General features: G+C 53.1%; 1 protein-coding gene across 1 annotated transcript in view; it reads right to left on the bottom strand.

The window, feature by feature from the left end:
• The window catches only part of LOC101948759 (uncharacterized), a 138,119-nt gene that overhangs the window by 72,230 nt on the left and 51,156 nt on the right, over positions 1 to 14,733 (bottom strand). Inside the window, exons 10-15 of the mRNA XM_065582488.1 lie at positions 13,341 to 13,695; positions 12,215 to 12,446; positions 11,111 to 11,160; positions 7,004 to 7,095; positions 6,265 to 6,565; positions 1,003 to 1,155 (exon numbers count right to left, since the gene is read on the bottom strand). Of these exons, the coding sequence (XP_065438560.1) occupies positions 1,003 to 1,155; positions 6,265 to 6,565; positions 7,004 to 7,095; positions 11,111 to 11,160; positions 12,215 to 12,446; positions 13,341 to 13,695 (1,183 nt within the window). The remainder of the gene's footprint in view (positions 1 to 1,002; positions 1,156 to 6,264; positions 6,566 to 7,003; positions 7,096 to 11,110; positions 11,161 to 12,214; positions 12,447 to 13,340; positions 13,696 to 14,733) is intronic.

The raw sequence follows: 14,733 nt of genomic DNA, 5'->3' as shown, positions 1-14,733 counted from the left end.
ATACAGAACTTTGAGTAATAATTCATTTAAACTACAATACAGAAATATATGTCCCGCACCCCTCAGAAGCAGCGCAAAGGCTTTGGGGAGTCAGGAGTAATGGAGGAGCTGAGGGAGAGGGAAGTAATTCCACATCTGAGGTGAAATTAAAACTCAAACAGTTTAATGGGACTAAATTGGGGACCCGCATAATCTCCATCCAAGAATATTAAAGTACCTTGCACACGAAATTGCAGGCTCGGGGCTGGGCACCGCTCTGTAGCCGCTGCCTGGCTCACGTTCACTGTGCACAATATAGGGGTGAAATTCAGCCCTGGCACAAGCGGCTGCAATCCCAGTGCCACCAGTGGAGTTGTGCCCAATTGCACCCGCCTGGAATCTGGCCCCAGATCAGCTGTCAGCTCTGCTCTTCCACCCTCCTGGGGCTCCTCAGGGTCAGAGGCATCCCAGAAGGGCCCAAGCAGCTGCAGAGTTCGTGGATGGACAGGCCAAAGCCAGCCCGGCTCTGCTGATGGCCCAGGGCTAGCAGTGACAGCAGGGCAGCTGGAGTTCGGGGGAGGGCTGTGAAGGAGCGTTGGGTTGAAGGGGGAAGGGAGAACAGGTGCCTCAGCCCCAGGTTGGGAGAAGGGACAGGGAACCAGACAGCGGGTTGTACTCAGAGGGGGAAGCAGGCTGGGGAATGGGCAGTGGGCGTTCGGAGGAGGGAAGGGCTGGAAGCAGCAGCAGCAGCAGAACTGGATTAACCCAAATCCCATCTGGGGTTTGGAGCCGAGGCCCATATGGGATCAGAACCACGTTGCCTGTAGGGGCAGGGAAGGGGAGGGGGACATGGCCAGAACGGCGCAGGATGGAGACAAACGACAGGAGAGACGCAGGAAGAGACCAGTGGAGTTTATTAGGGGACAGTGGCTCATTTCTGCACCAACCTCCCCCCTTCCGCCCCCAGGGCAGGGCGAGGTGCTTCCCCGCACCATGGACTGTGTCACTCGTGTTTCCTAGCACTCATCCCCCGGCTGGGTGCCGTAGACCTCAACCTCACACAGGGTGAGATACTCCGCCCTGCCCGGGATGGTGATGGTGACGTAGCGGCCCTCCAGCCGGTTGCAGCAGATGGTGCTGAGGGATCCTGGTGCGGTGTCGGTGATGGTCCCGCAGCTGCAAAGAGCAGAAGACAAGAGCGAGAGGCTGAGATTAGGGGGCACAGGCGAGTTGGCAGCAGGACTGACGACCCTTTAACTCTGAGCCTGCAGAGGCCAAAGCACGGAGTGAATGACAGACTGTAGGAGACGGGGTGTGTCCCTGTTCCCGTCACAACCCAACTCCAACTAGAAATAAGGTTCACATTTCATCAGTCAGCGTCATTAACCGAGGGGGCAGATAACCGAGGGACATAGTGGATTCTTCTTCCCTTGGAGTCTTGATATCAAGACCGGATGTCAGTCTAAGGGCTCGTCTACACTGGCAAGTTTTGTCACCAAAAACTACCTTTTGGCGACAAAACAGCGATAGCGTACACACTGCAATGTGACTTTAAAAAACAAAAAAAACGCCCAGTTTTGGCGACAAAAACTTCCACCCCTGTGAGATACTTCTGTCTTTTTCCCTCCCTTTATTGTCAACAAACAGCCAGTGTAGACACCACGCCTTTTTTTTTTTTATTGGCCTCCAGAAAGTGTCGCACAATTCCCATGCTGCCGCTCTGGTCAGCGGTTTGAACTCTGCTGTCCTGCAACCAACCCGCCCCTCCCCCTTGCAAGCCCCGGGAATTTTAAATCTCATTTCCCCCTTGCTGGCTTCCCAGGTGAGCGTGGCTGGCTATCGCACCAAACGCGCTCCCGCTTGGACCACCGTGGAGCTGTTGGATCTGATCAGTATATGGGGAGCGGAGTCTGTTCAGTCGCAGCTGCGGGTGACCCGTAGGAATCAGGACACATATGGACAAATTTCTCGAAGCTTGTGTGAAAAGGGCTCTGATCGGGACACGCAGCAGAAGATAAAGGAGCTGAGGCAGGTGAACCACAAGGCATGGGAGGCGAACCATTGCTCTGGTGTTGCATCTAAGACCTGCCGCTTCTATAAGGAGCTGAATGCTATCCTCGGTGGTGACCCCACCTCCATCACCGATAGCCCCATGGATACTTCGGAGGCAGCAGAAAGAGGGGGTAACCCAGAGGCTGAAATTCTAGATGAAGAAGAGGATGTGGTGCTCCCAGCGGGGTCGCCCAGTGGGGCAGGCCACCAGGAACTTTTCTCCACTCCAGAAGTGCTCAACGGGGAGCAGGAAACAGATGAGACGCTGGGTAAGTTGCTGTGGCTTGTGTAGGGAATCGAAAAGTGGGAGGCAGGTAGTGTTTTTCGTGAGCTGGACATTGCCCTGTGTAGCTAATCTGCATGGCTAAGCAGGGTGTCAACGGACATCGAGACCTGCAGGGAATCCTCCAGAGAGGCTCTGGAAAGTTTCCAAGAGTTACTTGTTAATCCTCTGCCACCGATTCCAAGGGATTGTAGCCTTGTTAGTTCCCGCATTGTAGGAAACTGTCCCCTGCCATTTAGCAACCGCTGGAGCTGGGACCAAAGCGGCACATAGTGAGCTGCATATAGACCGGGGTGAAAGCCGCAAGCATGCAGTAGTTGTGCCCTGGTTTCCCTGGTTACCGCAGCAGTGAGATGTCAGCCAGCAGTGACAAAGTGAAAAAATGTGGGATAATTTTAGAATGCGTTCCCTGCAAAGCTGCCCTGCAAGCCGTGACCGTTTTGTCCGTACGCACAAACGCCTCCCCCCCACTCCCGACACTCACCGTGATTGGGGTGCTCGTGAACAGGGCCGGCTTCAGCTGTTTTGCCACCCCAAGCGGCAAAGTGGGAGAAAAAAAGATAAAGCCGCGATCGGCGGCACTTCGGTGGTAGCTCTACCGCCACCGCTTCATTCTTCGGCGGCGGGTCCTTCCCACAGAGAGGGACTGAGAGACCCGCCGCCGAAGACCCGGACGTGCCGCCCCTTTCCATTGGCCGCCCCAAGCAGCGGCTTGCTGGGCTGGTGCCTGGAGCCGGCCCTGCTCGCGGAGCTGTGTGCCTGCCTAGAGTCTCCGAGAGAAAGTGATTTCTACTAGCAAAAGGCCCTTGTTACTGAAATGTTTCAATCGTCTGTTGGAATGTAACAATCCCTCTTCTGTTCAGCACAGACCTTGAGGAACACACCGCGCACCCCCACGGACCAGCTTCGGCAGATAAGGAAGAACCCTAAGTGCTGGGAAGCCGAAAGGCAGGACAGAAAAGAGAACGCTGCATTTGCTAGGCAAGCGACAGAGCGGATAATAAAAGTGATGGAGGATCAGACAGAGCTGCAGACTGAGCAGATCCGTGGTCGAGCTCCACTGCAGCACATGCAGATGCACAATTCTGTGCCAACCCCACCCCCCTCCACGCCCACACATTCCTTTGCACTTCACAGCACTCGTGAGTTTCCCCCTCACTCCACCCGCTCTCACAGCTTGCACAATGATAGCTGGAGCTGCACACAGTTGTGAGGTTTTACCATTGTTAACAATAACTAAAGGCTAAGGTATTTAATGGTACAGCGTTTTTATTCTGTGCTCTACAAAAGCGTATAGCAACCAATTCACTCTCGGGAACAGGCTTCTAAAGCATTGTGTTGCATGGGTCTTGGGCCCCAAAATTGTACCTGGCTGCACCAGGGAAGCACTTTCAAAGCAGACATGTGTTACTGCCCCTCATTGTCCAAGTGGTTCCTCAAGGCCTCTCTGATGTTAATAGCAGCCCTCTGGTTCTTCTGACAGCTCTAGCATCTGGCTGTTCAAAGTGTGCAGATCTGCCTCAGTGCTCCACACCTGAGCAAACATTTCACCCCTAGATTCACACAGATTATGCAAAGTGCAGCACGTGGCTATGACCACGGGAATATTATCCTCAGTAAGGTCTAGCCTGCCATTGAGACCCTCCAGCGAGCTTTCAAACGGCCTAAGGCACATTCGACTACCATGCGGCACCTGCTCAGCCTGTTGTTAAAACGCTCCTTGCTGCTGTCCAGGTGTCCTGTGTAAGGTTTCATGAGCCAGGGCTGTAAGGGGTTAGCCGGGTCTCCCACGATTACTATGGGCATTTCCACATCCCCCACTGTGATCTTGTGGTCTGCAAAGAAAGTCCCGCCTGCAGCTTTCTGTGCATCATGCACCTTTCCAGACCAGCCTGCACTGAGGTCCGTGAAACGCTCTCAGTGATCCACAAGCGCCTGCAACACCAGGGAGAAGTACCCCTTCCTATTGATGTACTCTGAGGCAAGGTGGTCTGGCGCTAAAATTGGAATGTGTGTGCCATCAATCGCCCCGCCACAGTTAGGGAAACCCATCCCTGCAAAGCCATCCACTATTTCATGCACATTTCCCAGAGTGACGATCCTCCGCAGCAGGATGTGATGTATTGCCCTGCACACGTGGAGTAATACAGCTCCAACAGTGGACTTTCCTACTCCAAATTGATTTGCAACTGACCGGTAGCAGTCTGGATTCGCCAGCTTCCACACAGCGATTGCAACACGCTTCTCTACCGAAAGGGCAGCTCTCAATCTGGTGTCCTTGCACCGCAGGTCGGGGGACAGCTCAGCACGTAGCTCCAGGAACATTGCTTTACACATCCTAATGTTCTGTACCCACCGGTCTTCATCCCACAGCTGCATGACCATGCGATTCCAGCCATCAGGGCTTGTTTCCCTAGCCCAAAAGCGACGGGCCACCGTATGCAGCTGCTCTGTGAATGCACAAAGCACTGCGAAGTGGCTGCTGTCTGTATCCCACTCGGGTGCCTGCAGTTCATCCTCTGTCAGTAACTCTGCGAGTAACTGTACTGCCATGCGCGATGTCCTCACGACAGCTAAGAGCGGATAGGAGAGAAGTGCGGGATCCATCTTCTCTCACTGCAGATGCTGGTGCGCACTACAAAACAATGACAGTTGGGAAAACGGCGCGAAAGGAAGCCAGAAACCGTTGGAGGGCTGGGACACAAAGCGGTGCATGACGGGACATTTTGCATGTCCCAGGATGCGCCGCGCTCTGTTTCTGCATTCCCACAACACCTAGCGACGGATGGTGTCGCCAGGCACTGTGGGATATACACCCACTGTCCATTGCTCTCGCTGTCGACAATGGTGCCCCGAACATGGACATGATCTGTTGACAGAGGGAGCAAATGTAGACACACTTCGGCAACTTTGTTTTTGTCGATTTTTCCTTGTCGACATTGGTTTCATCCACAAAACTTGCCAGTGTAGACAGGCCCTAAAAGATACACTGCAGCTCACAGAGAAATTGTGGGCTCAGTGCAGAATCACTGCGTGAGGTGTTCTGGCCTGTGTGATACTGCAGGTCCCTTCAGGCCTTAGAAATCGATGGATCCTAGGAAAATCAGTTCCTGTTGCCTTGGATAAGATGATTCTACACGAGGAGCAGCTGCACGGGCAGAGAGAACACGCAGGGGCCTGGAGAGAGATTGACTCTACCCTGGATTGCCCTGCAGGGGTCGCTGTGCTCAGTGACATGCGGTTCCCGTCCATCCAGGAACTCAGACCACCCCTGGCACAGCACCCGCAGCCTCAGGGAGCTCCCAGGTTAAGACAGGGTGTCAGTAAGCTGGTATGCCCCGGTACGGCGTATCAGCAAGAGCCAGTGCACCATACCGGGGTGGATCGGCTTCTCCTGGTGGCAATTTAAAGGGCCCGGGGCTCCCAGCAGCGGCTGGAGCCCCGGGCCCTTTAAATTACCGCCAGAACCCTGCTGCCGGAGCCCTGGGGAAGCGGTGGTGGGGCTCGGGCGGCTATTTGAAGGGCCTGGGGCTCCTGCCGCAGCTACCGCCCGGGGCCCTTTAAATCGTCCCCGGAGCCCTGGGGTAGCGGCGGCAGGACTCTGGCGGCTATTTAAAGGGCCCGGGGCTCCTGCCGCAGCTACCGCCCCGGCCCTTAAAATAGCACTGGAGCCCCGCCCTCGCTACCTCCGGGCTCCAGCAGCAGAGCGCCGGGGACGATTTAAAGGGCTTTAAATCCTGATTTAAAGCTCCCAGGAATTTAAAGGCCCCGCCTCTTCTGGTAGAGACCACGCCCCCTCCTAAGGACTCTGGAGTATGGGTAAGTCCTTTAAGTTACTTGCACCCCTGGGTTAAGAGACCACGCCCTGGCCTCGGCTGGCAATGAGACCCAACCCCCGTGTCTGAGCTGGGAGGAGTCGTCTCACTCCAGAGAATGGAGAAGCAACTCACATGGGGTTCTGCTTGCCATTGTCGGCCAAGGAGTCTCCCACGCGGATCTGGGCTCCCCTGATTCTCTCCCCACAGCATTCTTCTTCCCTGTTCTTTATGATCACTGCGGAGACAGACTGACGACTGCCCAAGTCCACGTTCCACCACGGCTCTGTGTCGAGCTGCGTGTGGCTGCAGGAGCTTTGTTCCCAGTTCCCATCGCGTTTTCCATCCACGGCCTTTCCAGCCACGGCGCTTCCAGTCACGTCGTTCTCATACGTGGAGGACTGAGTGGCCGGGCGTCCCAGCGCCAAGTTCTGAGCTGGAATCAGAGGGCGAGAAGAGGGGAGGTGGGACGTGCCCATCGCTGGGGGGCTCTAGACACCCTTTGTCCCACATGGAGCCAGAGCGGCTTCCCGGCAGGGACACAAACCAGCCACTGCATGAGAGCCAGGTTCATAGTGGGAGCCATGGCCCCAGGGGATGGGAGTGACAGCAGGTCGGTGCTGGGGTCTCAGCCCAGACAGAACCGCTTTCAGCCCCTCTTGTCCCATATCCAGCTGGAGCTGCTCCCCAAGGCAGGGATGGAGCAAGATTTTCAGATGGAGCCTCCCCCATCTGCCCCTGCCAGCTGGAGCCCCCGCCCAGGTCAGTGGTGGGAAGGGAAGAGTGTCCCAGGGTTTCTGCTGTCTCACTAGGCAGAGGTTGGGGCAGAAGGGAATGGGGTATAAAATAAAAGAACATTGTGCCAGCTACTTACCCCCTGGTGGTGGGGTGCAGCCCTGAGACACGCCAGTCCCTGCAAGGATCCCGATCATCATCAACAGACGCCAGAGAAACTCCATCCTTGCACTGTCAGCATAGGAGAACACATGAATGTTTTATTCAGAATAAACTACAGCCATAGCAAGTTTCAGATGAGCACCTCACACACGCCGGATGGTCCTCATTTTAGAGAGGGAAACTGAGGCACAGGGAGCTAGCAACTTGTAGCAAGTAAGGGGCTGACTTGTGACTAGAACCATGGTTCATTGGTCTATTCCCCTCCTCAGCCTACTAGACCATCCTACTGTGTTTATGACAATGTCTTCTGATTAGTTTACACTGGTCTTTTGGGGACAAAAGGTGGCTTTATCCAGTGAACCTGTCCCAGGGTGACTAGATCCTTTAATATAGGTCCTTATCCATCCACCAGTCAGGCTTTGTATGCCAATCTAATTATGGCTTGGTCAGTTACAGCTCAGCCAAAAATCATTAAAAGTTAGAGTTGAGAAATTTTATCAAATTATTTCTAATTTCTCTGGAAATTCACCTGTTAGTAGAATCACGGGTACCCAAGTTAAGTTTGAGAGCACATATCGGTCATTTAGGTAAAGTACATTACAGAGCTGTTGTAATGATCCAAAAAACAAACCTTAAAACCCAAAGAAATTCACAGCTAGGGTTAAATATAAAAAAGATACAAACATGTTGAGGTGTGAAAATACACAGTTAAGGCACCCAAACAACCTTAACTCTACCCGGTAGTTGTCCCGGGAGGAAAAAAAAATCTAATGTGTCTTTAAAAAATCAGTTTAATGTTATCTGAGTTCCTCCCCACTAAAATGCCTTAATCATAAGGGTGTGGGGTTTGCACGGTGCCGCGGCAGGGAAGAATTAAGATGTCTGCTGACAAAGAACATTTCTGTAATAAAGAATAACAGGAAAAAGGTATAATAATCATATACTAGACTATTCAAATGTAACCCAGGCACAAGATTGCAGTGAGTTTTAACTGTATGGAAGTTATGACAGGGCAAAGTTAAAGTTGTGTGGGTGACCTTAACATATCTGGATTTCTTTTAAGTTTAATCGTAATTGTGAATTTCCTGAGTTTATGATGCTTGATTCTGGATAATAGCATCGTCCCTGTAATGTGGTTTACCCTGCATTACTGATACGCTCTCTCAACTGCAACTCTAAGGTAGTTTCTGGCTGGAATTTTAATTGTTTTTTTAAATAAGAAGTGTCGTACATGAAGTGACGAAGAGGGAATTGTCTGTAATATTTCTAGGAATGAGATGCGGGGCAGTGACTGACTCGACTAGGGACTGTTACCCAGTGGGCATAAAAGGGTTAAAAAGCTGCTCTTGGGGCAGAGCAGGAGATGTGAGGTGCTGGGTCACTAGCTGGCCGGGGTGGTGTGAATGGGTCATTGAGGGACTGGCTGAAACCCACCCAGATCAATGGAGGATCTGGAAAGACAATGGAGACCCCCAAGGACTGAACAGTTGGCCCCTATCCACAGGGCCCTCCAGCAGGTGGAACTTGAGAACTCAGCCTGAGTCTGCAGGAAGAGTACAATGCACCAGGAGGTGGCAGGCGGCTGGGATCAGACCTGGTCTTGGGAGAATCAGGAGCCCTCACCTGGGACTGAGACATAAAGGAACTGAGACAGAGAGAGGATCCCAAGATGGTTCCTTTAGCAGCATGGCTCAAGGGAGCCCTGACTTGGCCAGCAAGGACTATGTGTTCGCCTTTGCTTCTCTCTGCTAACGTAAGGACTTCCCCATGCTATCCTCCAGTTGACTAGTAAAGCCTGCTCTGTGCTGAAATGCTGCCTGGTGGCACTGCAAGTACTTGCTGAGTTGCACTGATCCCTGGAGAGGGCAAAAAGTCTCTGACCCGGAGTCTATCTCAGTTGGACTCGCTGGGCAGAGCTCACAGTGGGAAACAGAAGTGCTGGAGCCCAGAGGCTCAGTCTCAGAGGCACTAAAGTGCATGGCCTATCCAGGGCCATCCCTACCCATATGCAAAGCACGCAGCTGTGTAGGCACGGTTCGCCCCGCCCCCTACTCCAGCCCTCCCGTGAAGGCCTGGAGTCCCACACACACACACACCCCGTGTGGGGGCTGCACAGGGCCCCAGAATAGCTAAGGATGACCCCGGGCCTAACCTTAAAGAAAAGTGGGACTCCTTGGGGTCTGGCACACCAGGGACATTTAGAAGCTGGGGCAAAGCACAGATCCTGTGGGTCCCTGACAGCTGGTGGCAGGGGTGGGACACTGAATGCACCAGGAGTATTGTGCAGTGAGTGACTTGCAGCAGTACAAACAAGGCTAGTCAAAGGAAACAAACAAGAAAATTGCAGGTACCTGCCTCCCTGTGGAGAGCATCACAGAGCTGTGCAGGGAGAGAAGAGAAGTGTTGAGAAATTAAACCAGGTGCAGCTGATTGCCCGGCTGGAGAAGGCAAGTTCCCCACAGAGTCCGGGGACGACAGAGGCAGCAGCCGTAGCAGCAGCATGGCCAGTAGCGGATTTACCATGGAGTCACTGGTGCCATGGAGCCAGGCCCACACTCCAGGGGGGCCCCAGCCAGGCCCACTCTTCTCTGCCCCCTGCTCTCTCCTGCTCTCTCCCAACCTCTGCCCCTCCTGTGCCCCTAACCCCTGCACTGTGTGTGTCCCCTTCACCCCAACCCCTGCCCCCTCCTGTGCCCCTAGCCCCTGCACTGTGTGTGTCCCCTTCACCCCAAACTCTCCACTCCCCTCCTGTGCCCCTAACCTCTGCACTGTGTGTGCCCCCTTCACCCGAACCCCTGCCCCCTCCTGTGCCCCTAACCCCTGCACTGTGTGTGCCCCCTTTACCCCAAACCCTGCTCCCTCCTGTGCCCGTAACCCCTGCACTGTGTGCCCCCTTCACCCCAAACCCTGCTCCCTCCTGCGCCCCTAACCCCTGCACTGTGTGTGCCCCCTTCACCCCAATCCCTGCCCCTGTCTGTGCCCCTAAACCCTGCACTGTGTGTGCCCCCTTCCCCCCAACCTCTGCCACCTCCTGTGCCCCTAACAACTGTACTGTGCCCCCTTCACCTCAATACCTCCATCCCCTCCTGTGCCTCTAACCCCTGCACTGTGTGTGCCCCCTTCACCCCAACCCCTGCACCTCCCTCCTGTGCCCTTAACCCCCTGCACTGTGTGTGCCCCCTTCACCCCAACCCCTGCATTCCCCTCCTACACCCATGTGGGGAAACTGACCTGGATGCACAAAGCAGCTGGCATTGCTGCTCACAAGGTGCAGGAGTCACTACATGACCTGGTAGGATTGGAGCTATGGGAATGTCCCCATGAGCTTAAACTGTGGCTAGTGGACAGGGAGCCCAAGGATCTTCATAGCACAGGCCAGTTGGCAGATGAATCTGTGGACAGTGCGTCCGGTGGTGAGAACAAAACAAAGGGTGACTGCCCCAGGTTGGGGTTCCAAGGGGGGGCACATGGGGGGCAACATGAAGTGGGATTCAAATAAATCCATCCCAGGGGTGATGGTCCATGTGGATAGACCATCTCCAAGGGATCCCAAAAACCTAAGCTGTAGTATCTGTAACCGGACAGGACACAAGTGGGTATACTGCCCGAGGCTTCATGAAATGGAGTTGAAACGGGACCATGGAAGGGTTAGCTCGGGCAACACCCAGCTGGAGGAAAGCGGTCACACAGCCAGCTTCTTGCCTTGTCTTCTGACTGGCTTGAGCACTGGCCAAAGATGTGAGTTGACTCACGATCCTTCCTAGACAACAGGGGTTAACCTGTCAGAAAATCCTGCCTGTTCCTTGTGCATCGACATCACAGAGAGAAATTCCCTTGGGCAGACGCCCAATCACCATTGCAGTGCCACTGCCACCCTCGTTTGAGGACTCAGCTGGAGCCCGGCTCTGTTGCTGGCTCATGGCACTGGGGTGAATTGCACCCTCACTGAATTGCTAGCTCGGTGCACGTCCTCTGGGAAGGGTTGACATTAGGAGGATCATGTCCTCGCCTGGCTGAAAGGGACGGCAGGTACAAAAGCTACTGACCAGCTGGGGAAAAGGTGAAGAGGGACTCTCCAGCTCACCTGGGCAGCTCAGTCACCGGTTTTGTGAGATAGGCAGAAACTTCAGTTCGCTTCCAGGTGGTTCAACAGCTACAGCCTTGTTCTCCGCTATTGCCACGGTCTGTGGGCGACTGCGCTTGGGAAGGGAAATCCAGCTGCTTTTATTCAGTTCCCGATTGGTGGTACGACGACTGGTTAGTACTTTACAAGCTGACATGGAGCAATGAGGATGTGACCTGTGCTTCTAACGAAGAGTCAAGTTTGCCTAATTTGAATACAAGCTGTCGCCCCTCTATATGTAACCTTCTACCTTGTGACTAGCAGTAAAAGAAGGGCTGGGTTCAAATATATCTAATGCCTTGTATATCTTCCAAAACTAAATCCAGTTGAGACCCCGGAAACCTGGAAAAACTAAACACACTCCCTTGACAAATAACTAAACCTGCTTGATCCTCCAGACACCTGAGAATACTGAATGTAGCCTTTGGGTTGGCTAGAGTTTACTTCATTGCCCTTATCCAGTGTTTAAAAAAACCCAACTCCCATAGAGGCGCAGAATTCAGTCTCTAAGGATTTTCAGCCAGGGTTGCACAGGGTCAAAAAGAACAAAAGGAATGAACTTACTTCTTAAGTACCAACTTTACAAAATCGTATGATAAAGAAACATAATAAACAACAACAACAACAACTACAACTTAATTTCTACAGCATAACATGGCGACTTTATAATCCACCTCCATAATATTGACAGTTCTATGGAACCCTTCTGCCCGTCTGAGTTAATAATAATAAAAATAATAATAATATGTGGAGATATACCTATCTCATAGAACTGGAAGGGACCCTAAAAGGTCATTGAGTCTAGCCCCTGCCTTCACCAGCAGGACCAAGTACTGATTTTGCCCCAGATCCTTAAGTGGCCCCCTCAAGGATTGAACTCACAACCCTGGGTTTAGCAGACAATGCTCAAACCATTGAGCTATCCAGCACCCCCCCCCCTTTTTTTTTATAAAAAAAATATTTTTGGCCGCAGAGCTTGTAGTACCACGTCTCCCCCTGCCAGCAGTGGCTGCCCTTCTTGATTTGCACTTCCCTCCTCCGCCCATGCTGCAGGTGGAAGCTAACCTCCTCCGCCGTCGCGATCCGTCTGCGCGGGACTTCGCCCCTTGCTGATGCACTGAGCGGGGCAGCCGGAGCCTGCAGGCAGCTGTCCTCAGCCATTTCTTCCTCCTCCTCCTCCAGACAGGCGGCTGGGGACTCCAGCTCCAGCGGGGGGCTGTGCTCCAGAGACTCCGATTCCTCCTCCCCTGGGTTGCCCCCGTCCTGCAGGTTGTCAAGGCTGTATCCCCACTTTGAACTTTAGGGTACAATGTGGGGGCCTGCGTGAAGACTTCTAAGCTTAACTACCAGCTTAGCTCTGGTCCGCTGCCACCACTCCCAAAGTGCTAATTCCCTTCCCTGGGTAGCCTTGAGAGACTCTTCACCAATTCCCTGGTGAATACAGATCCAACCCCTTTGGGATCTTAAAACAAGGAGAAATTAACCATCCCCCCTCCTCTCTCCCTCCAACTCCTGGTCAATACAGATCCAAACCCCTTGGATCTAAAAACAAGGAGAAATTAACCATTCCCCTCCTCCCACCAATTCCTGGTGAATACAGATCCAACCCCCTTGGATCTAAAAACAAGGAAAAATCAATCAGGTTCTTAAAAAGAAGGCTTTTAATTAAAGAAAAAGGTAAAAATCATCTCTGTAAAATCAGTATGGAAATTAACCTTACAGGGTAATCAAACTTAAAGAGCTCAGAGGACTCCCCTCTAGTCTTAGGTTCAAAGTACAGCAAACCAAGATAAACACTCTAGTAAAAGGTACATTTACAAGTTGAGAAAACAAAGTAAAACTAAGACGCCTTGCCTGGCTATTTACTTACAAGTTTGAAATAGGAGAGACTTGTTTAGAAAGATGTGGAGAACCTGGATTGATGTCTGGTCCCTCTCAGTCCCAAGAGCGAACAAACTCCCAAACAAAGAGCACAAACAAAAGCCTTCTCCCCCTCAAGATTTGAAAGTATCTTGTCCCCTTATTGGTCCTTTGGATCAGATGCCAGCCAGGTTACCTGAGCTTCTTAACCCTTTATAGGGAAAAGGATTTTGGAGTCTCTGGCCAGGAGGGATTTTATAGTACTGTACACAGGACAGCTGTTACATCCTTCCCTTTATAGTTATGACACAGGTCTAAGCTGCTGTCTTGCAGGACGGTCTCCCCCAGGACAGGCGGCGAGTCGGGGCTGACGAAGAGCGAGGAGTGGGCCTGGCTGTCATCCGGCAGCAGTCTGAAGGAGCTGGAGTTGTTCAGGGAGGGGCTCTCGGAGCAGTCGAGGGTCGAGATGTCCGGGGAAGCCTCCAGAGAAGATTTGTCATTCACCAGCTGGGAGTTGTCCATCTCGTAGAGATCTCCGGTCCCTGGGTCTCTAGCCAGCGACTCGAAGGGCTCCAGGGGCTCTTCGCTCAGGAAGAGAAGGTCTGCCAAGGGACCCGCGATGGAAGAGGCATCGCCCAGGCAGCTCCCAGCGGTGTCCGGGGACAAGACGGAAGCTTCCTGGCTACCTTGGCAGCAACAAGGGCCGGGTTCAGTATCTAGGGGTTCCATTTCAATAACACAATGCAAAACCGGCTCGAGCCCCCACCCAGTGACCTGGGACAATTACATACCACCCCCGGGCGCTTCTAGGAGGCAATACTTCCCCTCTCGCAAACACGGAGTCTGAGTGTAGCAAAATCCTTTTAATAAAGGAGGGAAACAATGCGGCATTATGTTGGGGAAACACCACAAACAGGATTCATAACACAAACCATGAGCAAATGACCTACTCCCAAATAAGTTTGGCAATGTCCTTTTCCCCTCAGGGTCTTAAGTCCAGCAACCCAAAAAATCACTCAAAGTCCCAAAAGTCCAACACCCCAAAAGTCTCTGTCCCTGGTCAGTGCAGCCCCAGAGTTCAAAAGTTTATCTGCAGAGTTTTACCTCCCAGCCAGAATGGAAATGGGGGGGGCACAGGGGTGTTAAGGGGCACCTTACGTGGTCCGAGGCCGACTGCCCCGCCTCTCCGTGGGGTTCTGCTGCAGCCTTCACCGCGAGCCACTCCACTGCAGCAGCCGTTCCGCAAACTGCTCTGCTCCGCCAGCTAGGATGACCAGATCGCAAGAGTGAAATATCAGGACACATTGGGCGAGCAGGGGGAACAGGGGGGAGAGGACGACAACGACAGACACAGGGGCACAGAGCCATGAGAGGGGGCCCTAGGAAGCTGCGAGAGGGGTTGTACGGCCCCTGCTGCAGCCCGCACCACAAGCCACAGGGCAAGGACACCTATTGAATTCAATGAGAATTTTGCATGTGAATTGATGTACCTAGTTCTGAGATGAAGAGAGGGAAGAGCATCTTCGCCAGCAGGCTGGCTAACCTAGTGAGGAGGGCTTTAAACTAGGTTCACTGGGGGAAGGAGACCAAAGCCCTGAGGTAAGTGGGGAAATGGGATCCTGGGAGGAAGCACAAGCAGGAGAGTGCAAGAGGGGAGGACTCCTGTCTCATGCTGAGAAAGAGGGACGATCGATGAGTTATCTTAAGTGCCTCTACACAAATGC

This window comes from Chrysemys picta, chromosome 2 (genome assembly GCF_011386835.1).
Source record: "Chrysemys picta bellii isolate R12L10 chromosome 2, ASM1138683v2, whole genome shotgun sequence".
Lineage (NCBI taxonomy): Eukaryota > Metazoa > Chordata > Testudines > Emydidae > Chrysemys > Chrysemys picta.
Note: the sequence above shows the minus strand (reverse complement) of the source record. Positions and strands in the feature narration are given on the sequence as shown.